Source organism: Haemorhous mexicanus, chromosome 3 (genome assembly GCF_027477595.1).
Source record: "Haemorhous mexicanus isolate bHaeMex1 chromosome 3, bHaeMex1.pri, whole genome shotgun sequence".
NCBI lineage: Eukaryota > Metazoa > Chordata > Aves > Passeriformes > Fringillidae > Haemorhous > Haemorhous mexicanus.
This window is the reverse complement of record NC_082343.1, coordinates 55,527,273-55,548,932: the sequence shown is the minus strand read 5'-3', so window position 1 is coordinate 55,548,932 and position 21,660 is coordinate 55,527,273. Positions and strand designations below refer to the sequence as shown.

The following is a 21,660-nucleotide window of genomic DNA, read 5'->3' as shown; positions in this document are numbered from 1 at the left end:
GGGATTGTTGGCAAGCTAAAAAGGAATTAATCCTTCCTTGCTTTCCTTGTTTTTTAAAAGAATAGTCATTCTTCTTCAGTGCCTCATTTGGTAACAGTTTATTACTCAGCCTGACTCCATGTTGACTCAGTTACACTTGACCTCACCCATTCCATCTATTTCCTGACCACGCTGAGTTACTGCTCTCTGCCAGCACCCAAGACCTCGAAGGAGAGGGCAGAAGTTGAGGAGCTAACTTCCATTAGTGTATAGCTTAACCCAGGGACATCTTGACTTTATGTTATGAAATTCAAAACAGCAAGGACATTGCTTCTAAACTGCTTTGTATTGCATTTTCACTGGTTGAGAGTGCTGTCCTTGTTTCTAAGTAATACTCTTTTAAATTAGGAAAAAAAACAACAAACCACAAAACCCCAACAGAAACTCTCAGATTTCTAAAGCCCTGAATGAGATTTTAGCTTCAGCAGTCAGCATATCTTTCAGGAAATAACTAAAACCTGACTTGGGAATAATGCAGGAGACTGCCAAGTGTATCAGTTGACTTCTTTTCCTGATTGAGTGTTTGTTGGTAAAACTAATTGCATTTTCCCACCAGATGTTGTTTTAGTTGCTATGTATAATTGCATATTTGTGAAGAATATGTGTTTTCAGAGACAGACTTTCCTGGCAGTTTTGTGGGCAATCAGAAAACAACACAGCTCAAAGAATATCCCAGAGTGCTTCTGCTGTGGGAGCTCAGTGGTTCAGGCTGGGAGTCCTGTCCAAGTTTATTGTCACAGAAGATGTTCTGTAGAAGGTGTTCAGCTGTTGGCCTTTTATTCATTTTGCACGCTGCTTCAAATGTGATTTTTTTTCACATTTTAAGTAAACTGAGGCATATCATTAATGCCATGAACATTATATAGGAGGGCAACTCTTCACTTAAAAATCTAATTGCTATAAGATGCTTGCTCAAAAAATGTCTTGAGAGTCAAGAAGGAATATAGAAATATGTGTGTCTGGAGTATACAAGTCAGAATTAGTCCAGGTATAATTACGAGAATGTATAATAATCAGTCTTTCTGTGATTTGCCAGAATGCTTTCATATAACATTTCATAAAACATCTTTGCCTGGACAATTGCTTCTATCTCCACATGTCCAGAGTAGTTAATAACTTGAGATCCTGCTTTTAAGGCTACTTATATTTTTGACTCCTGAAGTGGCACGCAAGACTGTATCTCATTCAGCTACATTATACTATTTCAGAGAGAAATAAAGCCAGTGCAGTTTGAATCCCCAGTTTTTAGTATTTCAGTATTTATTAAATGGATTAGTCACCAAGATCTCTGATGGATTTACTTTGCCTTCTCATTTGATAGCTTTGTAATGGTTATCTAGATCCTGTGGACTTGGTAAAAGAGAGAATGAACAAGCCTGAAAGTAGGTAACTCAGCCAGTGCTGCTTTTGGAAGGATTAATGACCTTGAATGAGAATTTCACTGCTGTATGTATGTTTATATATGTGGTTAGCTGAGTGATCCTGGGCTGTGCCAGCCATGTGAGGGGCTGGTAACTCCTCACATCCAAAGGAAACAGAGTCTTCTAAGATTTTTGAACATAAAGGCAGTCAAGAAAAATCTAGTGCTTTCCCCCTGAGCTTGTATGTGAATTTTAGTGACGTCTCTTTTTGTGTCAGTTCAAGAAATCATTTTACAGTGGCTGAATTTTTAATGGAAATAAAAAAAGTATTCAGCAAGAGACCAGCTGTCTCCCTCACTCTGCTTTTCTTTATTTCTCTCTGTATTTTGAGGTAAAAAGAAGGAAAGCCAGAAATATGACACTGAGAAAAAACAAACTTTCACTTTTTAGTGTATCCTAAGAGGAGTTTGCTGCACTGTCTCCTGCTTTGTGGTGGAGAAACAGTAAACAAGAAAAGCCCAAGCAAAATGCAAATGCTACCTCTAAATGGACTGCAGAATGCTGGAGCTAAGCCTTGGCAAGACTGACGTTCTTTTGTTCGGCTAATGAATGAAAAGAATTAAAGGCAATAATTTTCCCTGCTCTTCCTTTGTTACTAAGCCTACCTGCATAAATAGAAGGTTGATCCATCACTTTGTGTATTTATCACTTTATAGTTCAGTTAATTTTGAATCAGCAAAATAGATTTATCTCTATTAGTATGATGGCAGTATGGTGACAGCTGTGAAGGCTGTTCCTATCATAAATACCAAAGTTTGTCCAGGTGGGTAAATCAGAGCAAACAAAACTAATTCAGCTTCCTTGAACTGCTCAGCATCTTCTGACAGTGTAAATGGTTGACCTTATTAGCAGTTTTGCAAAGCGTACTTTCTGAGGTGCCTAGTTTTTCCTGTGGAGGAAGATGGGGGAGGAGACTGAAGAAGAAAGCATAAAGACAGGTCTAAATTTTGAGAAAGTGAAGGTCAGTGAAGCAAAACATAAAACGAGGCCACTGCAAATGCAGATCTGTGCAGGACAAGTTGTTAAGTGGCAGCAGTGATACAGCCTGGCACCATGATTTCAGCAGGTGTGCATGCCAAACACACACACACAAAGGCAAAGAGTAGAACAAAATACTGAAAGGGCAAGGTTTTCAAGTGGTTAAAAAGAGGAATCCTTCAAACTTGGGAAGTACAGCCCTGGAGAATGTTAAAAACCAAAAGCTGCTACCTGTCCTGTGGGAGAAGGAAGATCTATAACTTGAGAAATTGCTCAGTGGAGTTACTGACAGCTTAGCCACATCTTAGGGAAGATTAGAGCACTTAAGATTTAATGACAGATTACATTAATTTTCTGAATGTTTCAGTGTGTCCAGGAATTTAGATCCAATCTGTTCATGCACCTTGCATAGTCCTACAAGGCAAGTTCTGTCTGGATGTGAAAATCTGGGGTTTTAAGAATCAGATTGTACTAGGATGGAGTTTGCTAGAATCATTTTCAGTGCTGTTGGAATTAATGGAGTCTATGAGTTGTTTTGTGTTTGTGAGTTGTCAGATGTTTGTTCTTTGTAAAAAGTCAGACAGGATCTGTTAAAAATCCCGAGCCAGCAGGAGTAAAACAGACACATGTTCCTTTTTTAGCTTTCCAGCATCACAATACTGGAGTATCTCACTTGCAAAGTGCTACCCTAAAGTAGCCTCCAACAGCTTTATATTTCTTCCAGCAGCTATAGCAAATCCAGCTTCTAATGCTTTAACTTCAGCTTCAGTCAAAGGTTTGGTTGTTTCCCTGATGCAGAATGACAGTCCCTGTTCTGAAAATGTATTGATTAGATTTCCTGGGAGTTTTGTTTAACCAGCAACATTAGAAACTTCCAGTGTTAGTACTAAATGTCATGAAGGGAGGCATCTTGTTTTATCGATATCTTTCTGTAACATTATTGACTGTTCAGTTTGTACAACCAAAACCTGAGATTTGGAATAATTCTGCCTTCTACTCCTCATATGTGTTCCAATTATGATGAAGCTTGAGCATTCTTACTGTTGATGAGTTCTATTTACTTACATTAAACCAAATTAAGTAGCAACAAAATGTGTTATGTGCCAAAAAAGCATCGCTGTTAGAAAATTGTACCTACACAACAGTGGGCTTCCTTAGCTGGACCTTCAGTGTACCAGGTCTTTGGTCACTCCGCTGTAGCTTTGTGGATCTTGGTGCTGCCAAACCACTTTCTGCTGGTCCTGTGTCTGGTCCAGAGCGTTGCAGCATCACAACAGATCTTATAGGAACTGTGGAGTTCAGCACAATGTTATTGAAATTAATGTAGCAAAGCCACCCAACATGTCCAAGCTGTTCCTCTTGAGCTGAATTTTTAGCTTCTTGGCTGTTTAATATTAATCTCTTCATAATAGGAATACTTCAGAGCAAAATATCCCATCTTTTGCTTACCACATGTCTTTTAGAAATTGATGTATTTCAGTCTGTTAGTTGAAGTGTCTTTGATATCTTGGGCATTTAAGAGGGTTGCAATCTTCAATGCTAAGTTTCATGGATGATAGTTCAAAAATCTTCAGTTGAAAAATCTATTAATTTACCAAAACTAGGTTGTGAAACTCATCTCAAGTTAGCACATAGACTAAAGAGGCCAGCTCATTCCAGAGAAGGGTGTTTTTCAGGTATTCAGATTTGTTATAATAGATAGAAGTCACCCCAAGCTTGGGTTTCATGGAGAACTAAGACACTTGTGTTTCAGAACTGATCCCCCCTTTCATCTCTTGGTACACTTGGAGAGCCATGTGTGCTTTCCCAATGCTGTTTACCACAGTTTCCCCTTCAAAGCACACAACATCTGGGCACTACAGGAGCCCTATGTTTGTGTGACTTCTGATCAGCTGCAGCTTCACTGTGGTGAAGGCTTGCTCATGCTTGATATTGTGTGAGGACAGACTGTATTTATGTTGTGGTACTGACTCACACTCAGAAGGTATTGGGAGATTTTAGGTACTGGGTTATCAGATTTTCCATATTCTGCAAATGCAATTCTGTAGTTGGTAATACATGTAAGATCAGTTGTAATAACAAGCAGTAGGAAAGGAGAAGAGATGAGTCAAGAGAAGAACAGAACAAGGGGCCAAAGAACCACTTCAAAATAAGTGCTTGGGTTTCTTTAAATTGTTCTTATTATCACTTAGCTTTTGTGTTCAAGGGTTAACAAACCACTGTAACTTGTTCCCTTTTTCCAGCGTTCTGGCTGACCTCCTAGATCTGCAAACACACACACACACAAAAAATAATTTAAGTATCTAAAATGTAACTTCTTAATTTCTCTGTTAGATCCTTTAGGGATATCCTGTGGTTCAACCTTTTGTCTGAAGGTCAAGAGAGTTTTATTCATCTGACATAAGTAGCTTGAGTGTGGCATTTATAACCTGAGTAATGTTATGGATGATAACACCATTAGACATTTTTACAGCTTCAGCAGGAGTTCAGCCAGCAGGACTATCAGGCTGATAAATGCTTTCATCTTAAAGGTTGTATTGCTACAATAATCCTGAAACTTAAAGCTGCTCCTTGAAACCTACAGCCTGGCTGAAGAGAGGAAGTGTTCCCGCTGATATTTCTAGGTTGCTAAAGAGCTCTCTCAAGTTCCAGTGCAAGAATTAAGATGCTGACGTGCAGCTGTTCTGAATTGGAAATTACTGAGGACTTCATAATTTTAAATTATTTGGGGGCAGTGCTACTCAAAAGAATTAGCTTTAGATTGAGATGAGACTGAACTGTTGAGTGATGAATCCAAAGATTTTGTTCCAACCCAATTATAAAATGTTTCTCCGGGGTTTTAGGAGGCAGACTCTTGTACTGCTATTTTCAGAAACAACAGAGGCTTTTCTCCTGTCTGGGTATTTGCAGTTCTAGAACTTCTTGTAGACTAGTTAGAAACTAATCTCTAATAGACTGAGAGTGGTGTGGGAAGCTAGCAGTGACAAATGGTAGGATTTTGCCTCTGTACAAGTTTGTTTTGTTGAGGTCAGAGAGTGGCTGTGTTTTGAAAATGAAAATAGTGAAAGTGGCTGTGCACTGATCATGCATGTGAAAACAGTGGAAATAGAGAACAGTGTGAAAGGAGATGTGATGATACAAGTGGAAGAAGAATAGAAGAAGGGGTCACAAGGGAGGATGGTGTGAGATGAACAAAGGTTGAATTCTTGCTTTTACACCTAAGAATAGTATTCTGAGGCTTGTACCAAACTTCAGTTGCTGTTTTAACCTAGCAGCTATTTAACACAAAAATATTTGCAATATGTAATGATTACAGGTAAGGCAGCCAGATGCTGACTTTTAAATATTTTTGATAATGGGAAACAACTCCATTGTTTTCCTTAAGATTTTAATGACTTTATGGGAATTCTGTTAAATTGCCATTCTAGTTTACAACCTTCATTATGTTGATCATAAAAAGAACTCTAATTTTTTTTCTTTTGGTTTGTGGTTGGTTGGGGTTTTTTGTGTTTTGGGTTATTTTTTGGTTTGGTGGTGGTTTTTTGGTTGGTTTGGTTTGGGTTTTTTTTGTTTTGTTTTGTTTTTTGGGGTGTTTTTACTAAGGCTTAGGGAGCCACACTTCCTTTCTGAAACTTTCAAAAGTGCAATAATGACAATTGCTTCCTAGGAGACTACTGTTGAATAAGTCTGATACAATACACACATTGCTTGCTGCAAGACTGACACAGCCTCTCAGCAGGAAGACAGAAAAGACTTCTGAGAGCAGAGGTCACCAATGGTGATTGCAGGCTGGGAACAAGAAGTGTACATGGAGATGCTAAGTGGGCTGTGATTCTTCTGCTTGGGAAACAGATGACTAGGGAATTGCATAATAGAGGTCTGTCACATTGTGCCCAATGTTAAGAATGTAAGTAGGGAACAATTATTTGTGTTTCTTTCAGTGTAAAGAGCTAAAGGTTGCCAAATGAAATTATCAGTTATCAGAGAAGAGGGAGTGTGGGGGTTTTTTTGTTGAAAGCTACAGGAGTGTGCAGGGGAGATGCTTGCTCAGTGCATCCTGTTCTTTTCTCCAAAGACTTGACCACTCTTAAAGGTAAGATCCAAGGCTAGGTGAATTTCTGACCTGGGCATTTAATTGTTAGAACATTAAATTTACTGGAAATAGGTGGTCGACTGAAAAGCAAGTGTAAGGTTTGACCTTCCTTTTAGCTTCATTTTTAATGCTGGCTAGTTTTCAAGTTGATGGGTGCTTTTAAACTTGCTTTAAAGTGTATTTACCTCATACAGAATTATGTGATGGCAGCAACAGCCTTGACTAATGCATTTATTGCTTTAGGATTTATTAGTCCTTATTTCCTGATTTTTCTATTAAAATTCATCAAATATGCAGGATCTTAACTTTCTTAAATCCTCAAGAAGAATTTATTAAAAAAGAAATTGTAGGTTCCAGTCAGTCTGACTTCAGTCTGTGATTGGCTATGGAGTTGTTTAAGGGCAAGAAAAAGCTTCGATATCCATTTTGTGTTTGAAATGGTGGGTGGAAGCTCTTCTCATCTCTCCCTGGATGTGCAGCATGTTGCCTTCCTCTTGGCCTGTGTTAATTTACTTCCACCTGCCTGATCATACTGCTTTTGCCTCTTTTTTTTTTTTTTTTTGAAGGCATTCTCCCAGTTTCTCTAGTTCATCAACTGAATGACCTGTCCTTCTCTATTCAGCTTTCTATTCCTCATGAACCATTTGAAATCTCTGCTAGGACCTCACTTTTGTCAGCTGTATCTTTTCTTTTGATATTGTTATGACTTATGCACACCTTTTCTGCCACCAGGTTTAGGAGGTTTTGTATTATCCAAGAATATTAAATAATCTGTGGTAGCCTTTCTGCCAGCTCACTTTAATTGTGGTAATGATCAAGTGCAAATGAAGTGTAATGTCTCATATTAAAGTGAATGAAATGCATCTACCATGAAACATTACTTGCTCACAGATTCTACAATTTTACCTGTAGACTCTGCTGCTTTACCTTCATTCTTCACCTTGATCTTTGATTGCAGGGTCCTATTCTGGCACCCCTTCACATCCATGACTGCTTTGCTTTCAATGAGTTTCCAGGGGAGCTAGTTAATGCCAAGATGCATTTGAAGGAGGGCCCTGTGGCTGACCTTTGGTGGGACTGAGGGCTGTTGTGTTACTTTCAGGTACTGTTTGGCACTGCTGATGGACAGGTTATCGTCATGGACTGCCACGGGCGCATGCTGGCCCACGTGCTCCTTCATGAGTCAGATGGCATCCTCAACATGTCCTGGAACTACCCCAGCTTCCTGGTGGAGGACAGCAGCGAGAGCGACACGGACTCCGACGACTATTCCCCACCACAGGGTAGGGTTATGTGCGCATCCTCCTGCTGCAGCTTTGCACCTGCTCAGGAGGACATCTCAAATGCCAGGGCGATGTCATGCCCTACAAAACCAGCAGGGTTTCAAGCTCTCATGGAGCTGAGGGCTGGTCTGGGAGAGTGGCTTTGTTCCCAGCTCTGCCACCAGCCTTGCTGCAGGTCGTACCTCGTCTGTGCTGCTCTGCCTCCGTTTGCACAAAGGAGATAGCATCACAAAGCTCGATAAGTTTTCAGTGAGGGTGAGTGAAAAACAGTAGATAGGGACATGTCAGGTTTCACTGATAAGCAGATATGAGGTATTGCAGTGGTTGGTGTGTCTGGAGGCACAGAGTGCAGCCACAGAAATTAATGCACTATGATGCAGATTCATATGAAAAGACAGCAGTACTAGACATGGTGTAAAGTATTATAGATTTGGTGTTATCTCTGTTTTGTAGGATTTCTGTAATGCTCATCGTTACAGTCCCATCCTTCACAGTCCTGACGTAAAGAGTTCCATAAATACTGCAGAAGGCTCAGAAATGAAGATATTTCCTGCAATGACATGGGGTAGAAGCAGGGTGACTAGAGTTGGCTGGAGTTATTAATTCACATGCTTCAGAGCACATTGCCAGTTTGAGAGTCAGGAATAAATCCTTCCCTCTCCTTAAGTCTCAATGCAACTCATTTGGTGAAATATTTTGGATTTTAAGTCTTTGGAAATCATCAGTAGCAAAGACTTATGAGGCCTAGGTGTCCATGCACAGTCCATCCCACCCTTCTCATTCGAGAAATGATAATATTTCCCATTGATGTGGTTGATCACTTTATAAGCTCTAGGTGAGCTGTTCCTGTGTTTCAGTGTATAAAGCCTGAACTACATTAAGAACTGACTTTGTATAGCAATCAGTGATTGATTAGTGAAAATTTTAAATACGTAACAGTTTTTCAAAAATAATTCTGAATTTGCGTCTTGCATCTGAACCTCTGAATTGAGGACTTTTGCAGTTTTAATTCTAATTTGGATTCACACCAAAAAATCTACCTTTTCCAGTATATGTGTCTATATAGTAAGCTTATGTATTTAACAAATACTGAAAGAAGATAATCTGATCACCTGGTAAAATGTTAGAATATTTTAAAACTGGATTTTGTTTTGGCTTTCATGCCTCACTTCTGGTACTGGGGAAGATTTCTTATCTTAAATGGAAGGAAACTAACTTCAATCTAGCATGCTCCTAAAGCGAGACAGACAACAACAATAAATTGGATTTTTTCCTGGATTTTTGTTGTGTTTTTCAGAAATACTGAGGTTCCAGTTGGAGGATGGTGAAATTGCAGATGAGAGCTTAAATGTTTCAAATGTGTGTGTTAGCTTTTTCTGAGTCAGTCAGGGGGTGGGTGGACTCGTTACAAGCTTATTTTAATGATTACCCAAACATGATGTGTTTTCTTTAGAGCAGATGCAGCAGCATAAACCTCTCAAAGGTGACGAGCCTTTGACTCACACAGATGTGTAGGAAGGACTAGAAGTTTGCTGGGATTTTCTTATTAAATTATATACACATGGAGGTGATAGTTACTAGACATCTTTCTCCAAAATTCTTTCTCATCAGCTTTTTTGCAAGTTCAGGAAACAATACTACTCTTAACAGGTTCTGACATTTTTGTTGACTGGAAAGATGTTGGCTGGGCCTTAACAGGCACTTATTCAGGGACCAGTGGCATCTCCTCTCAGAATCTGTAAACAGGAGTTAAACACCAAAAGCTACAGATGCCAATATTGGTCTCGAAGTATTCGAGCAAAAGAATTTTAGTGAATTGCTGAAAAACAAGCTCAGAGGTCCGGAGACTTTGCAGAAATGGTTTTTAAAGCCAAGTGTTCCATTTGGGCTCACCTCTACTTTTGGGTGCGTTGGATCCTGTTATGCAGAATGGCAAGTATCTTTTCATGCTGCTGCCTAGACATTTAGAATGCAGTAATTTGTGAACAGTCAGTATGTTCTCTTTGAAGTTCTTAAAATGTCTCTGTGTGACTTTAGGAGGAGTCCCTGGTACCTCTGCCCAAGCAAAAAGGGTATAGAACAAATTGCTTTTAATGTCATTATAGTGTTCATCATGCTGGTTTTCAACTGGGGTTCCAAGAAAGTCTTCTAAGGCACTGGTTTTCCATTTTTTTGTCACTTTGGGGAGTTGAGAATGGAGAAAGACTGAAAAACACCACTATGTAACATAATAGTATATGCATAAATCCCTATGGATATGGTGCAGTAAAAATTGACCAAGCAAAAGCACTGAGGTTTCACAGAAACAGAGAAGCTTAACTAGCTCAACCTGCTTTGCTTGTGCCCACAGATGTTGCAGAAATGAGCAGGCAGAGAGGCTTGGAACAACTCCTGATGGTGGTAGGCTGAAGTGCAGTGTGTTTCGGCCTGGATGTGATTATTTTTGGTTGCTCACTTTTTGCTCACTTAGAGCTTTGTTTTGCAGATGGACCAGCTGCCTATCCCGTCCCGGTGCAGAACACCAAGCCACTGCTTACTGTCAGCTTCACGTCAGGAGACATCAGTTTAATGAACAATTACGATGACTTGTCTCCCACTATCATCCGCTCAGGGTTGAAAGGTACGAGAATAAGAAGCCATTTCTCCCCCTCCTATGCCCCGTTTTTCTTGTATTTTTGATGATGTGTGCACAGGTTTCACTTTTGTGCCTCTTGCTCCTTAACCCAGGAGCCCTGAGTGCTGTTATTGCCGTTTCCAGCAGTGACACCTGCTGGAGGAAGAGCAGTTCTTGGCTGATGGAGTTTTTGTGTTTGAAAAAACGCTTCACAGTATATTTGAGATCGTGTTTTTGTGGCAGTTTTGTAGGGCAACTGATCTGTTCTGCAGTTTTCCAGCAGAATGCAGTAATATGATTGTGGTTCTTTGTGTGAATGCCTCTGCTACATCACATTTTCTTTGCATGTCTAATTCATGAGGTCTTCCATGCTTTTGGTAACCTGGTATAACTTGCAATGCTGCTTTGGTTCTCACAATTATTGAAAACTTGCTAGAATCATTAATTGTCAAGAGGCAAGTTGTTCTGAGAGAGAAAACATTCCAGTGATTAATTACTATGCATTTTGCTAAGTGATGTGCACCAATGTTTGTACAATCAGTATTCCATGTAAAATCTTTAACTCACATTGAAATTTTTACTGTTCTTACCTATTAAAAATGTCCTTTACTTTGCCAGCACACTCTGTGCAATTTACTGTGCTTTGCCTGCAGAGACATTTTAATTCAATACAGCACATAGGCACATGCTTAAATATAGGTTCCACCAAAGCTTTTTCATCTCCACAGGTGAATTAGTTTTAAATTAGATGAAAAGAGAATTAGGCTGTTGGAGCAAACTCTTAGCTGTTCTGAAATAGTGGGATGGTTTTGGTGAAAAGTTGCCTTTACGCCGTCCCCACAGTTTTTGGGTGATCTGTTATGTACAGTAGTCTTGGGAGGTAAAAACATCACCTTTGAGGTTTCTGTTCCATTCCTTTCTCCTTCTGTGCCAACCCCAGAAATGTGTGAGTGCCAAAACATAGCATTGTGAGACAACACTACAATCCAGAAACCTTCATCAGCTGAAAGGATACCAAAAGTGTGGAGAACTGGAGCCAACTAAAAAAGCTTTTATGATACTCACCAGTGGGTCTGCTCAGCATTTCTACAATATTAGAGTAATTAGGGTACTGAGCAGTCTTGAGTTGTCATCTAGTCTAGCTTTCCACTGGGAACAGTAGGAGAAACAGACCCCATCTTATTGTCTCTTTAGAGTTGCAGGGCTCTATCTTGCTGAGGATATCTGTCCTGTTTCTCCTTCGCCACTGACTTCCACGAGTGCAAAAAAGATCCCTTAAGTATGTTACCCTCCTGTAGCAAAACGTTAATGTGCTAGATAGGGTAGGAATATTTTTATTAGCTATAAGCTGGACTACATTTTTGTCATCAGTAGACAAAAAACATGCAGCATCTTATTGGTTTGGGAATGTGTGTGAGACAGAGAAAGATGATTGGGATATTGTTGTTTTAAGCACTGTACAGTGGAAAGTATTTTATGTCTGGTTCTATATAGGTGTTCACACTTCCTGTAGCTTCATAATTTTTTTCAAGTGACTCTAAATTTTACAGGATTTTATCACAGGCAAGAATGTGCAAAACCACTGCAAGTCCTTGTTCATGTGTTTGTGTTTAAAATCTCAAAGTATTGCTCTGTGATCTCTTCAGCAGAAATCCTTGCCTTTATTGGCTGCTGTAGGCTACTCATTGTAGTTTTAAAGTAGGCAACTATGAAATTATTTCAAGCAGTAGCAATATATTTTTAATATATAGAGAATATACATATTCTACTAGTTTTGCAGAGTTGTCATTTTACTGATAATATTTCTTTTAAATTGACAGAGGAAAAACCTTGATAATTTGATTACCCAAATAAAAGTTCTTTTGATCCAGCTTGAACAGTCCTGGTAGTTTTGTGAGTCCTAGTGGAGGTCCTGAACTGTTCAAATGTATCCTTTATTTTTTTGGTGCCTTTTAACTCTGTGATTCTCAGTGCACTGCTTCCTGCAGAACTGCCGAGCTACATCTATTAATTGCACTAGTTAGCCACAACCACTGCCTGCAGAGCTGTTGCACATTTACAGTGCTCTGTGTTCAAGGATTGCTGATATACACGCCTGTGGTGGCTGGAAAGTAGGGGTGACTGATCCACAGATTCACTTGTAGACCATTACCCTAAGTGAAACCTCCATTTGATTTTTAATCTCTGTGCTAGTGCTGAGAACCTATTCATCAGTTATTTTGTGTAAAGGTCCAGTAGTCACTGAAGATCCTATTGGCAGGGCAAGTCTGTCAGTAGAGCTACACTGCCCTGGAGGGATGGTGCAGTCCACATCTACTGTCTAATTCTAGGACTTTGAGAGAGAGAGAGAGAAAACTGCTGGACACTCATCTTCCTCTTGTCATGGGGATCAGCTGAAAGTTTTACCTGAAGACATGTATCCAAAGGAGACAGTTTTTCCATTATGGTAGTTCCATAGTTATCCAGTTACCAAAAGTGGAGCTGATCAGCTCGCCTTGTTCATTTCTAACCTGCCTATTTTTTTCCTGTCCAAGAAACATGAATTAAATCCCATTGTAGGTTATTTAAAGGGCTGAAAACTAAAAGAAAACAGGAAGCATACAATGCCTAGCTGTGGAAAAATTACCTTGAGGAACATGTGGCTTCCCTCTGATATGTACAGAAGCATAATTCCCATGAGAAATATCAGAAAGTTGAAATAATACAAAACCATTTTAAATTGCACATAAAAGTCCCTGAAAATGATAAGTTGACAACTTGAAACAATTTTGAGATCCTTCCTGCCAACTCTCATTTCTCTCTTGCTTCTTCATTTGAAGACAGCTTCTCGCCCACAAGTGTCTTCAAAAGGTTCTTGGCAGATTGAGCATCCCGGAGCACAAAAGTTTTGTCTTTACCTTCACTTTGTCTCAGCACAAAATAGCTGCCTTTCACCTCTGGTTTAAGAGTAAAAAGATTGAAAGACTAGCTCGGTATTCCTTGAAGATGCAAATCTGCCTTTGAAACACGAGCAGAAATGCAAAATGCTTTTTTAGAGTTACTCTAAGAGTGTGACAAAGAACTAGAGGATATAAGGGTTTGAAATAAGCATCCCCAAATTAAGCTGTGGGCGTCCCTCATCATGAGGTGCCTGTAAGAGAAGTAACTGATATGTATATTCATATCCATGGATATGAGAGTCTGAGCAGTCCTTGTGTGATTCCAGCAAAGCCCTGCTAAGCAGCTGAGTAGATTTTTACGAGTCAGAATCACAGAATCATTAGGTTTGGCAGGGACCTCTGGGGATCAGCCAGTCCAACCCCCTGCCAAGCTAGGGTCCTCCAGAACAGGTTGCACAGGGACTTGTCTTGGTGGGTTTTGAATGTCTCCAGAGAGGGAAACTCCTCAGCCTCCCTGAGCAGCCTCTTCCATGGTAAAGAAATTCTTCCTCATGTTGAGGTGGAATTTCTTGAGATTTAGTTTATGGCCATTGCTCCTTGTCCTGTCACTTGGCACCACTGAAAAGAGTCTGGTACCATACTGTCTGTACAAACCTTTGAGATTATAATGAGGTCCACTTTCAGGCTGCTCTAGACCAAACAAGCCCAGCTCCCTTAGTCTCTGCTTGTAAGAGAGATTCTCCAGAGCCCTCATCGTCTTTGTGTGATGATGGCAAAAGAAAACATATGACATGTGGGCCATCTGTATTTATGGACAAAAATCCAAGTGCTTTTAGGTTCATGCTATACTGTTGTAACTCTAGTTTGAGTTATGCTAAAAGTTGTATTGACAGCCATGAGAACATGAGGCATTGCCAGATATTCTGCTTTTTTGCATTACAGGCCTTTCCAGACAAACACTCTTTGCTACTCTCTTGGTAAGATTATTTATCTGCATATTAACTTGATTCCACTTATTTACCCCAAAGCTGTATGTAGGATCTTCCACATCAGTTTCAACATCTCTAGTAAATTCTTGTCTTTAGGTGTTTAGGAGCAACTGATCACATTCTAGACTCACAATAGAGTGAAAAGAATGGTTTTTACACATTTTTTTTTCAATTTACAAAATAAAGAGTCATTCTCAAAAGTGCATCTGTGGCATATTTTCTACTATTTCAATGAAAGGATATAGGTTTCTAAGTACTTAAGGAACTTTTGAGAGCATGTCTTATCTGTTCAAGTCACTTTGCAGCATCTGGAGATGCTGTTCCTGTTGTTTCTAGCCAGTGGTTACTCAGACATCTCTGTGGTTTCAGATGTGGTGGTGCAGTGGTGCACCCAAGGAGACCTGCTTGCAGTAGCAGGCATGGAGAAGCAGAACCAGCTGGTTGACCTCAGCAATGGCTCCCTGCTGAAAAGCGCACTGGTCAAGTTCTACAACGTGCGTGGGGAACACATCTACACTCTGGAGACACCTGTGCAGGTAGGAGGCATTTTTAAAGTCTGTTCTCCATGCTTTGCTGACATGTTTTTCCCACATTAGCTCTTTGCTGTAGACTTGCAATGTGGAAAAGGTCGCAAAATGTCCCGAATCCATCCTAAAACACAATATAGATAAAAATGTGCTATAAGCAATGATTGTTTGCATTAAGGGAGACATGCAAGACTCCACCTGATTCTAAGGTCCACTGTGCTAGGTATTGTGGAAATAAAAAAGGAGAAAGTCTGTTTCCCAAACTCACTGGGCCATGGACAGAAAAGTAAATTCCATTGTTTTATGGATAAGTGACTGAGGAGGAAAAAAACTGAATAACTTACTTAATGCTGTAGCTGAGCCAAGAGCTGGACAAAAATATTCCAAGTTCAGTATCATAACTACAGGATTATTCTGTTATTGTAATTTTCTAATGTACAATCATTTGGTGTGATGCAGTAACCTCAGTCATGTACCTTGCCAAGTAAATGATCTTGCCAGCACATGATCTGTGAGCTGCTCGGGAGCAAAACATGCTTCATAGGTCTTTGCTGGTACTTCAGAGCCCAGCTGAATTCTGTGTCATTTTCTGCAGAATAGGGATGACTCCATTCTGACTTCTGCTGCTAGTAATGAAACTTTATAATAGCTTTGAAATCTCAAAGTGAAGGAAAATGCTGCAGATATATTAATTATATTTAATGACGATACCATGTATTATCATTTTTTTTTCCAGTACCCTGACCTGGAATGGATGCAAAAGGGTGACATAGTAAACCATCTGCCAAGCCTTTGTGTTTGCTTATATTTAGCATTAACCTGTGCTTATTAACCTTAGCACTCTAATTTAGATAGAATTTTTTACTTGTGTAAAGTGTAAAATAATGGTCTCTAAAGCCAACCTAAATATGAACAGTGATATCTAATGCTGATTTAGGTACCTAAAGGACTTACCCATAAACACAGCTGTACTGTCTTCAATGTAGCCCTTGCAGCAAAGTAGCACAGCCCTTTCCTCTCTGGATCAGTTCTGAAGAAAACCTATTTATATCAGTGTTGCTTTTTCCCAGCCCAGGTGAAAGCAAACCCTGTTCTGTTATTTCAGTCCCAGAACTCAGTATGTGCACACTGGCTGCTGAACCTTCTGGTGCCAGGCTATGAAATCACTCTGTGGTTTGAGCATCAGAACCCATCAGGTCAAGTTGAAACCTCTGTGTGTGCAGGCTTTTCCCTCACTGCTTTGTTCCTGCTAATCTCAATTTCTCCTTCATTTAAATACTTTCATCTCTTCTAGTTCTCCGTGTGTAGCTTCAACTTCTTTTCATGTTTTCAGCTCTTTCCTTTCTCCTCACCCAACCAGCTGAGAGAAAGCACATATTGTGCCTGATGTGGGGGCTAATTATTCTGCCATTATGCGAGTGCTTACTGGGCAGCTGAGAGGTCACACAGAACAGGTGCATGCCAAGTTTGTACTGCAGTATTTCTAATAGTGGAAGTAGTAATAGAAGCCTTTCTGCTCTTTCCAGCTGCTATTTTTGTTGGGAATAGCAATATTTTAATGTAATGGCGATTTCTTCCCCCACTGCTTCAACTGCAGACTAAAAGCCAACTTCAGAAGTTGTAAGCCAGGTTGTTGAGTGAAGGATGAGGACAGTCAGGGAGAGGCAACCACCAATTAATAACAGAATCAAGGAGTCTCATTTCCTTTGGAAATTAGGATAAAAATAATATTCAAACTGATATATTTATGTTTATTAAAAAGTTGTGCGCATAAACCTACCTAAAATTAGAGCCACCCCTCTTCTCTTATTAGTCAGTGTTTAGTCTCTTTATTTGGTGCATCTAAATTCATATTTACTCAGCTGCAGGAGGAAGTGAGTGATCTTTCAGAAGAACACCTGTGTCTGCTCACGTGGACTTTATTCTCCTTTGTAGTTGAATGCTGGTCTAGCAGTACTACCAGCTAACTGACAGGTATGCTGGAACATTGTTATGTATTTGGTTTACTGGCAAAGCCAGAGAAAAACCAGTGTTGCAAAAAAAAAATTGCTGGTAACTTCTGTTATGCTGTGCCTGTGCTCCAAAGATGAATGTGCAAAGATGAGAGTGAGTCAGTGGTCCTAGTAATTTGTCTCATGACAAATTCATCAGAATAAATTAATTTGTTTTCTGTACCATGGCAGTCAGCCTTGTAATGGGATTTTATAAGATTCATCACTGTTTACTGAACTTAAAAAAAAAAAAAGAAAAAAATAAAAGAATTTCCTCATCTTGAATACGTCTGCTAAGACTTTCTTATGAAGAAGCAAATGTGTGACTGGAAAAGCACGTTGATTATAAATGAATGTTGTTCTGAATACAAAAGTCAGAAAAAAATAAAACAACCATCCATATAAAATATAATGGATTACAGGTACAAAACTGATTTTCCATGTGGTCCTCTGTCCCAATTCTTTGACAAAGCAAATGTCTGAAAATTTTATCAGTAAAATATACTGAACTGCTTTGTTTCTGCTGTTTGTCTGTCCTGTCTTCGGTAGGATAGTCAGGAAACAGATTTTATTGTTTATAACAAAACTCAGTCTGAGACTGACAGGATTTATATGCAACTTGGCTAGAATGTTACTGAACATAAAGTCACTGCAAACCCCAGTGTTAGAGTAGATTTGGGAACTGCAGGTAACTCATCTCAGTGATGGCTGTTGTCATGGCTGTTGTCAAGATGTTCCATCTGCTGCCTTCTGCTCCAGCTTTAGTGTGGTTTTGGCATCCTCTGTCTCGTTTGATTAACTCTCTGAAGCTTTTACCTTCAGTGTAGAAATTTATAGTTTATAAACCTAGTTTGCTGACTATAAAGCTCTAGATAGGGAAATCACACTTGTTTAGAAGTATTGGAATAAAAGCAGTAGCTTTGCTTGAAAAACAGCATTCTTGAACAGAGTGGTAGAGTTGGGATAGTGTAGCAATTGCTCCTGTTCCTGGCTCTGGGGCTTCAGCCTGGCATCCTGCAAGGATGTGTCTGCAGAATAGAGTGGAAAGAGTTGAAAAAGCATCGGTAAGGGCTGGTCAAAAATTGAACAGAATTCTGTGCAGAGAGCATATTTCAAGGGCTGGTGATCAGCTGATGACTATTCGAAAACATACTATCAATTTCTGTAAAATTTACCTCTTACTATGCCCTTCCTTGTATGCACTACAAACACCAATGTGAGGTACCAAAAATATGCCCAGGTTTTTCATGGTCCTGCTTTTTCAGTATTTAAAAATGAGATTGCAACAGCAGGCTGCCCTGCTGGTCATAATGTTTTTATTGGAAGGATGTTAATTTCTTACACTGTTTGGTAGGTCCTCACAACGTTTCCCTGGCATCAAGCAGGGATGAGAATAATCAACTCATTTAAGACTGTTTTATAGTCCTGCTAAAATTGTTTACCAAATGCTGCAACCCAGTTCTGTCACTTTAGAAGATCTCCTCTAATGTGCAGACAGGTCTTTATTATATCAACTAACTTTACCTGCTATCACTTCTGATTGGAAACAGATGCTTCATGTCTTCCTATATCCTAAACTTTGAACAGGAGTCACCAACAGGATCTCTTCAACATTATCTAACTGCCAACTTTAATAAACTTGTGATTTTTTTCTTTGTAGTGGTTCAGTCTTGTGGCTTATATTTGGTCCCGTCTTCAGATTTTATGATTTTTTAATACACCCCAGAGAGGACCAGGGGAACAAGAGCACAGATTTAGAAGCTACAATGCAGATATCCTCCATACACCTTTAATTCTACAGTAAATTTACATGACTTTAAGGTTTTATATCACTCTGTAGCTGGTGTGAGTACAGATTACATCTCTAGTGCAGTGAAGGAGGATGAGAGGGAACTGAGCTTCACATGTGGTATAGACAACAAGATTAAATGTAAAAAACCCACGTTTATCTGTGTCATATTTTTAAACTGAATTCAAGGTGGTGTACCAAAGACTAAATTTTTATGGAAGAAGTTTCCAGAAGTCTTTGAGAAGGCAACCAGCTTGCTACAGACCTGCTGCTGTCAGCATTTCACAGACTGCTTCTCTGCTGGAAATGTCCCAGCCTCTAAATGAATAGATTTAAGATTATATGATCCTGCAGAAACCTGGTAGTTCTGTACAGGCTAGAGAAGGAAGGTGCAATTTTAGGTTTAATTCAGATCAAAAGCTTCTGAAAGAAGAGGCTGCTTTTTATGTTACTCAGCTGAGCAGACCTTTCTTACTTTTCTTCATTTATTTCACACAGAGTGTTCAGGTTTGTTGCATCTGAATTAATGTTGCCTTTCATTTATATTGCCTAAAATCAATTTTATTTAGTTGCTATGGGATGGCAACAAAGCCTCAGGAAGAGTTTAATTTCAAGAGTTTCTTTTCTTACAGGAAAAAAACCCCAGCAGTTTAGAACTAGCTGGTGAAACATGCTTTAGTATATCAATAAGGACCTTGGTGTTCTTTATATAGGCACAGGATCATCTCTGCTGCAGGAATGGATTTTGATCAGCACTGGAAATTGAAGACACTTTTCTAAGCAACTCTTTCTGTTAAAATGGAATCTTGTTGTATTGACTTCTTAAAAAATACTGTAGAAATAGAGAGGGTATAAGAAACAGCTGCAAATCAAATAAGAGTTTATGACATCAAAAATCATATCAGGCCACAGCAGTGGCAGATTTCTCATCATTTGTCTCCATCAGTTCTTAGCAGTTAATATTTTTCCAACTGTAAATATGAGGAGCAGAAGAATGAGGGAATGTAGGGCTGCTTTCCCACACCATCCATGCACGCTGTGGCATCACAGAGGTGTGTGCACACACAGCTCTCAAGAGCCAGGTGGGCACTGCAGCCATTGCACCTTTCAGCTTGTCTCTGAGAGGGAAGAGTGTGCGTCTCCACATCAGCAGTCTGGAGTGAGAGCAAGCAGGCAGCCTACTTACACATGCCACTCACTGGATACTATTTTGCAGTTGTGTTCTTCCTCCTGAGAAAAGTCCTGCTAGTTCCTGGGCTTTCTGCCCTGGAATACTGTTTTTATTTCATTACCAGTGGGAGTCCCAGTGCCAACAAACAAGGGATTAGTTCAAGCAGCAGGCAGACCCCATGGCTCAGGATTTCTGAGCTCAAGGCAGGCAGCAAGAATCAGCTAGAACAGTGTTTTCATTGACTGAACTGCATACAAGTGATGGAATGTGTATCTATTGTGTTCTCTCCTGTAATAGAGACAGCAGAGTGACTCATAAGAAGCAACCACAGGACTTTGAGTGGGAATATCCATTCCTGCATGCTCTTCTAAGGGGAATCAACATCCCAGCTGGGGGTACAGATTTGAGTAGGTGTAGCTCACTTTCAAGCCCACTTGGAAAGAAATGGCAAAAGAGCTCCTTGTTAGTCACTTGTTGAGATGTGTTTTCAGTCAGTATTTCTCCTGCTAAAACATTTTTTTTCTTGTGCTTTAGCCAATAGTTTCTAATATATAATTGTCATAGAGCTACATGTTGGTATTTAAACCCTGGAATTCATTCAGGTATTTACAGTTTATGCTGAGATTTTTCAAAACCTGATGATATTTTTATATGCAAAGTGAGATTAGAAATTCTCATGTTATATTTGTAGCTGCATTTCTTCGTTCGTAGCAGAAAAAAAAAACCAACTGTGCAAACATGAAAAATAAAATTCTTCTGCCCTAGAGTCTGATTGTTCATTTTTTAACAGGTGGATGCAACAACTTTTGGATACAACAGCATTTGGATACAACAGCTTTTTCCTTCCTTGTTTTGCTAAAACAGTGCAAATAAGTGGAAGCTTTATGAGGAATAATACTTTTATGTTGGATGTTGGAGGTCAATTGCTTTTTCTCAGTAGGGTTTGAAAAGAAAGCTGTGGCCAACTCATAACTGACTTGCTGCAGTAATTGATTCATATCTCTGGTCCAGCAAAGGAAAGACTAGGAAGCATAGTTATTGAAAAATATTATTGGAGCAGTACTTTAAAGGTCAGGTCAGATCTGGCATTTGGGCAATCTTTTACTTCTCCAGGCCTGTAATGACAGGCTAATTTTCCTTGAAGCTCATCTGAAGTCTTAGCCCTTCACTGTAAATTAAATGTTGCTGAACACTGGGCTGGAGGAGCACCAAGGGTCTGACCATTTCAGAGAAAGGAAGGCAAGGTATGTCTGGTGGTGTGGTGCAAGTGCTCTTTGTTGAGGTTGAAAACATTAAAACATAATGAGGTATGTGGGGAGACTAATTGTACAAATGGAAGAGTAGAAATGTCATGATTTACAAACAGTACAGCACTTGTAGGTATTGTGTGTGTGTTTGTTTAATCATCCACCTACTCACATATTGTTTGCATATACATTCATAAACAGCATATAGGAGCATCATACATTGAGAAGTTTAGAAGGTGACTGATTTATGGTTGCCTGTAGGGAAATAGTGGTGAAGTTTTCAACTTCTGACTTTCTACTCCTCAGTGCCATGTTGCCAGAGGTCCTACCCTGCGTTTCAAAGCTTCTGAAAAATCTTTCCCTTGAGACCGTGTTTTAGGTTGCAAAGGTTCCTGCACTGCTACTATCTGCACCTCTGGTGATCTCTGCATGCAGCAATAACCTGAGGAAAGAGGTGGTTTTATTTGACTCTATTTGGTGAAGAATGTCCTACCTGGGTGTGATATATTGGGTTATAATAGCTGCAGTATGACACATCAGGTCTTGGGTGTGCTGGATGGGATTATGATACCTGGGATTGTCGACTTCTCTTCTGCCATTAAAGTCTCTCCAATAAATGAACATTTGTGTGCCGAGTCA

General features: G+C 39.6%; 1 protein-coding gene across 4 annotated transcripts in view; it reads left to right on the top strand.

The window, feature by feature from the left end:
* Positions 1–21,660, top strand: part of TULP4 (TUB like protein 4) — a 150,630-nt gene that overhangs the window by 104,062 nt on the left and 24,908 nt on the right. For all 4 annotated transcript variants that reach the window (XM_059841900.1, XM_059841901.1, XM_059841902.1 and 1 more), the window contains exons 5-7: positions 7,634–7,814; positions 10,300–10,434; positions 14,666–14,832. In XM_059841900.1, the coding sequence (XP_059697883.1) occupies positions 7,634–7,814; positions 10,300–10,434; positions 14,666–14,832 (483 nt within the window). The remainder of the gene's footprint in view (positions 1–7,633; positions 7,815–10,299; positions 10,435–14,665; positions 14,833–21,660) is intronic.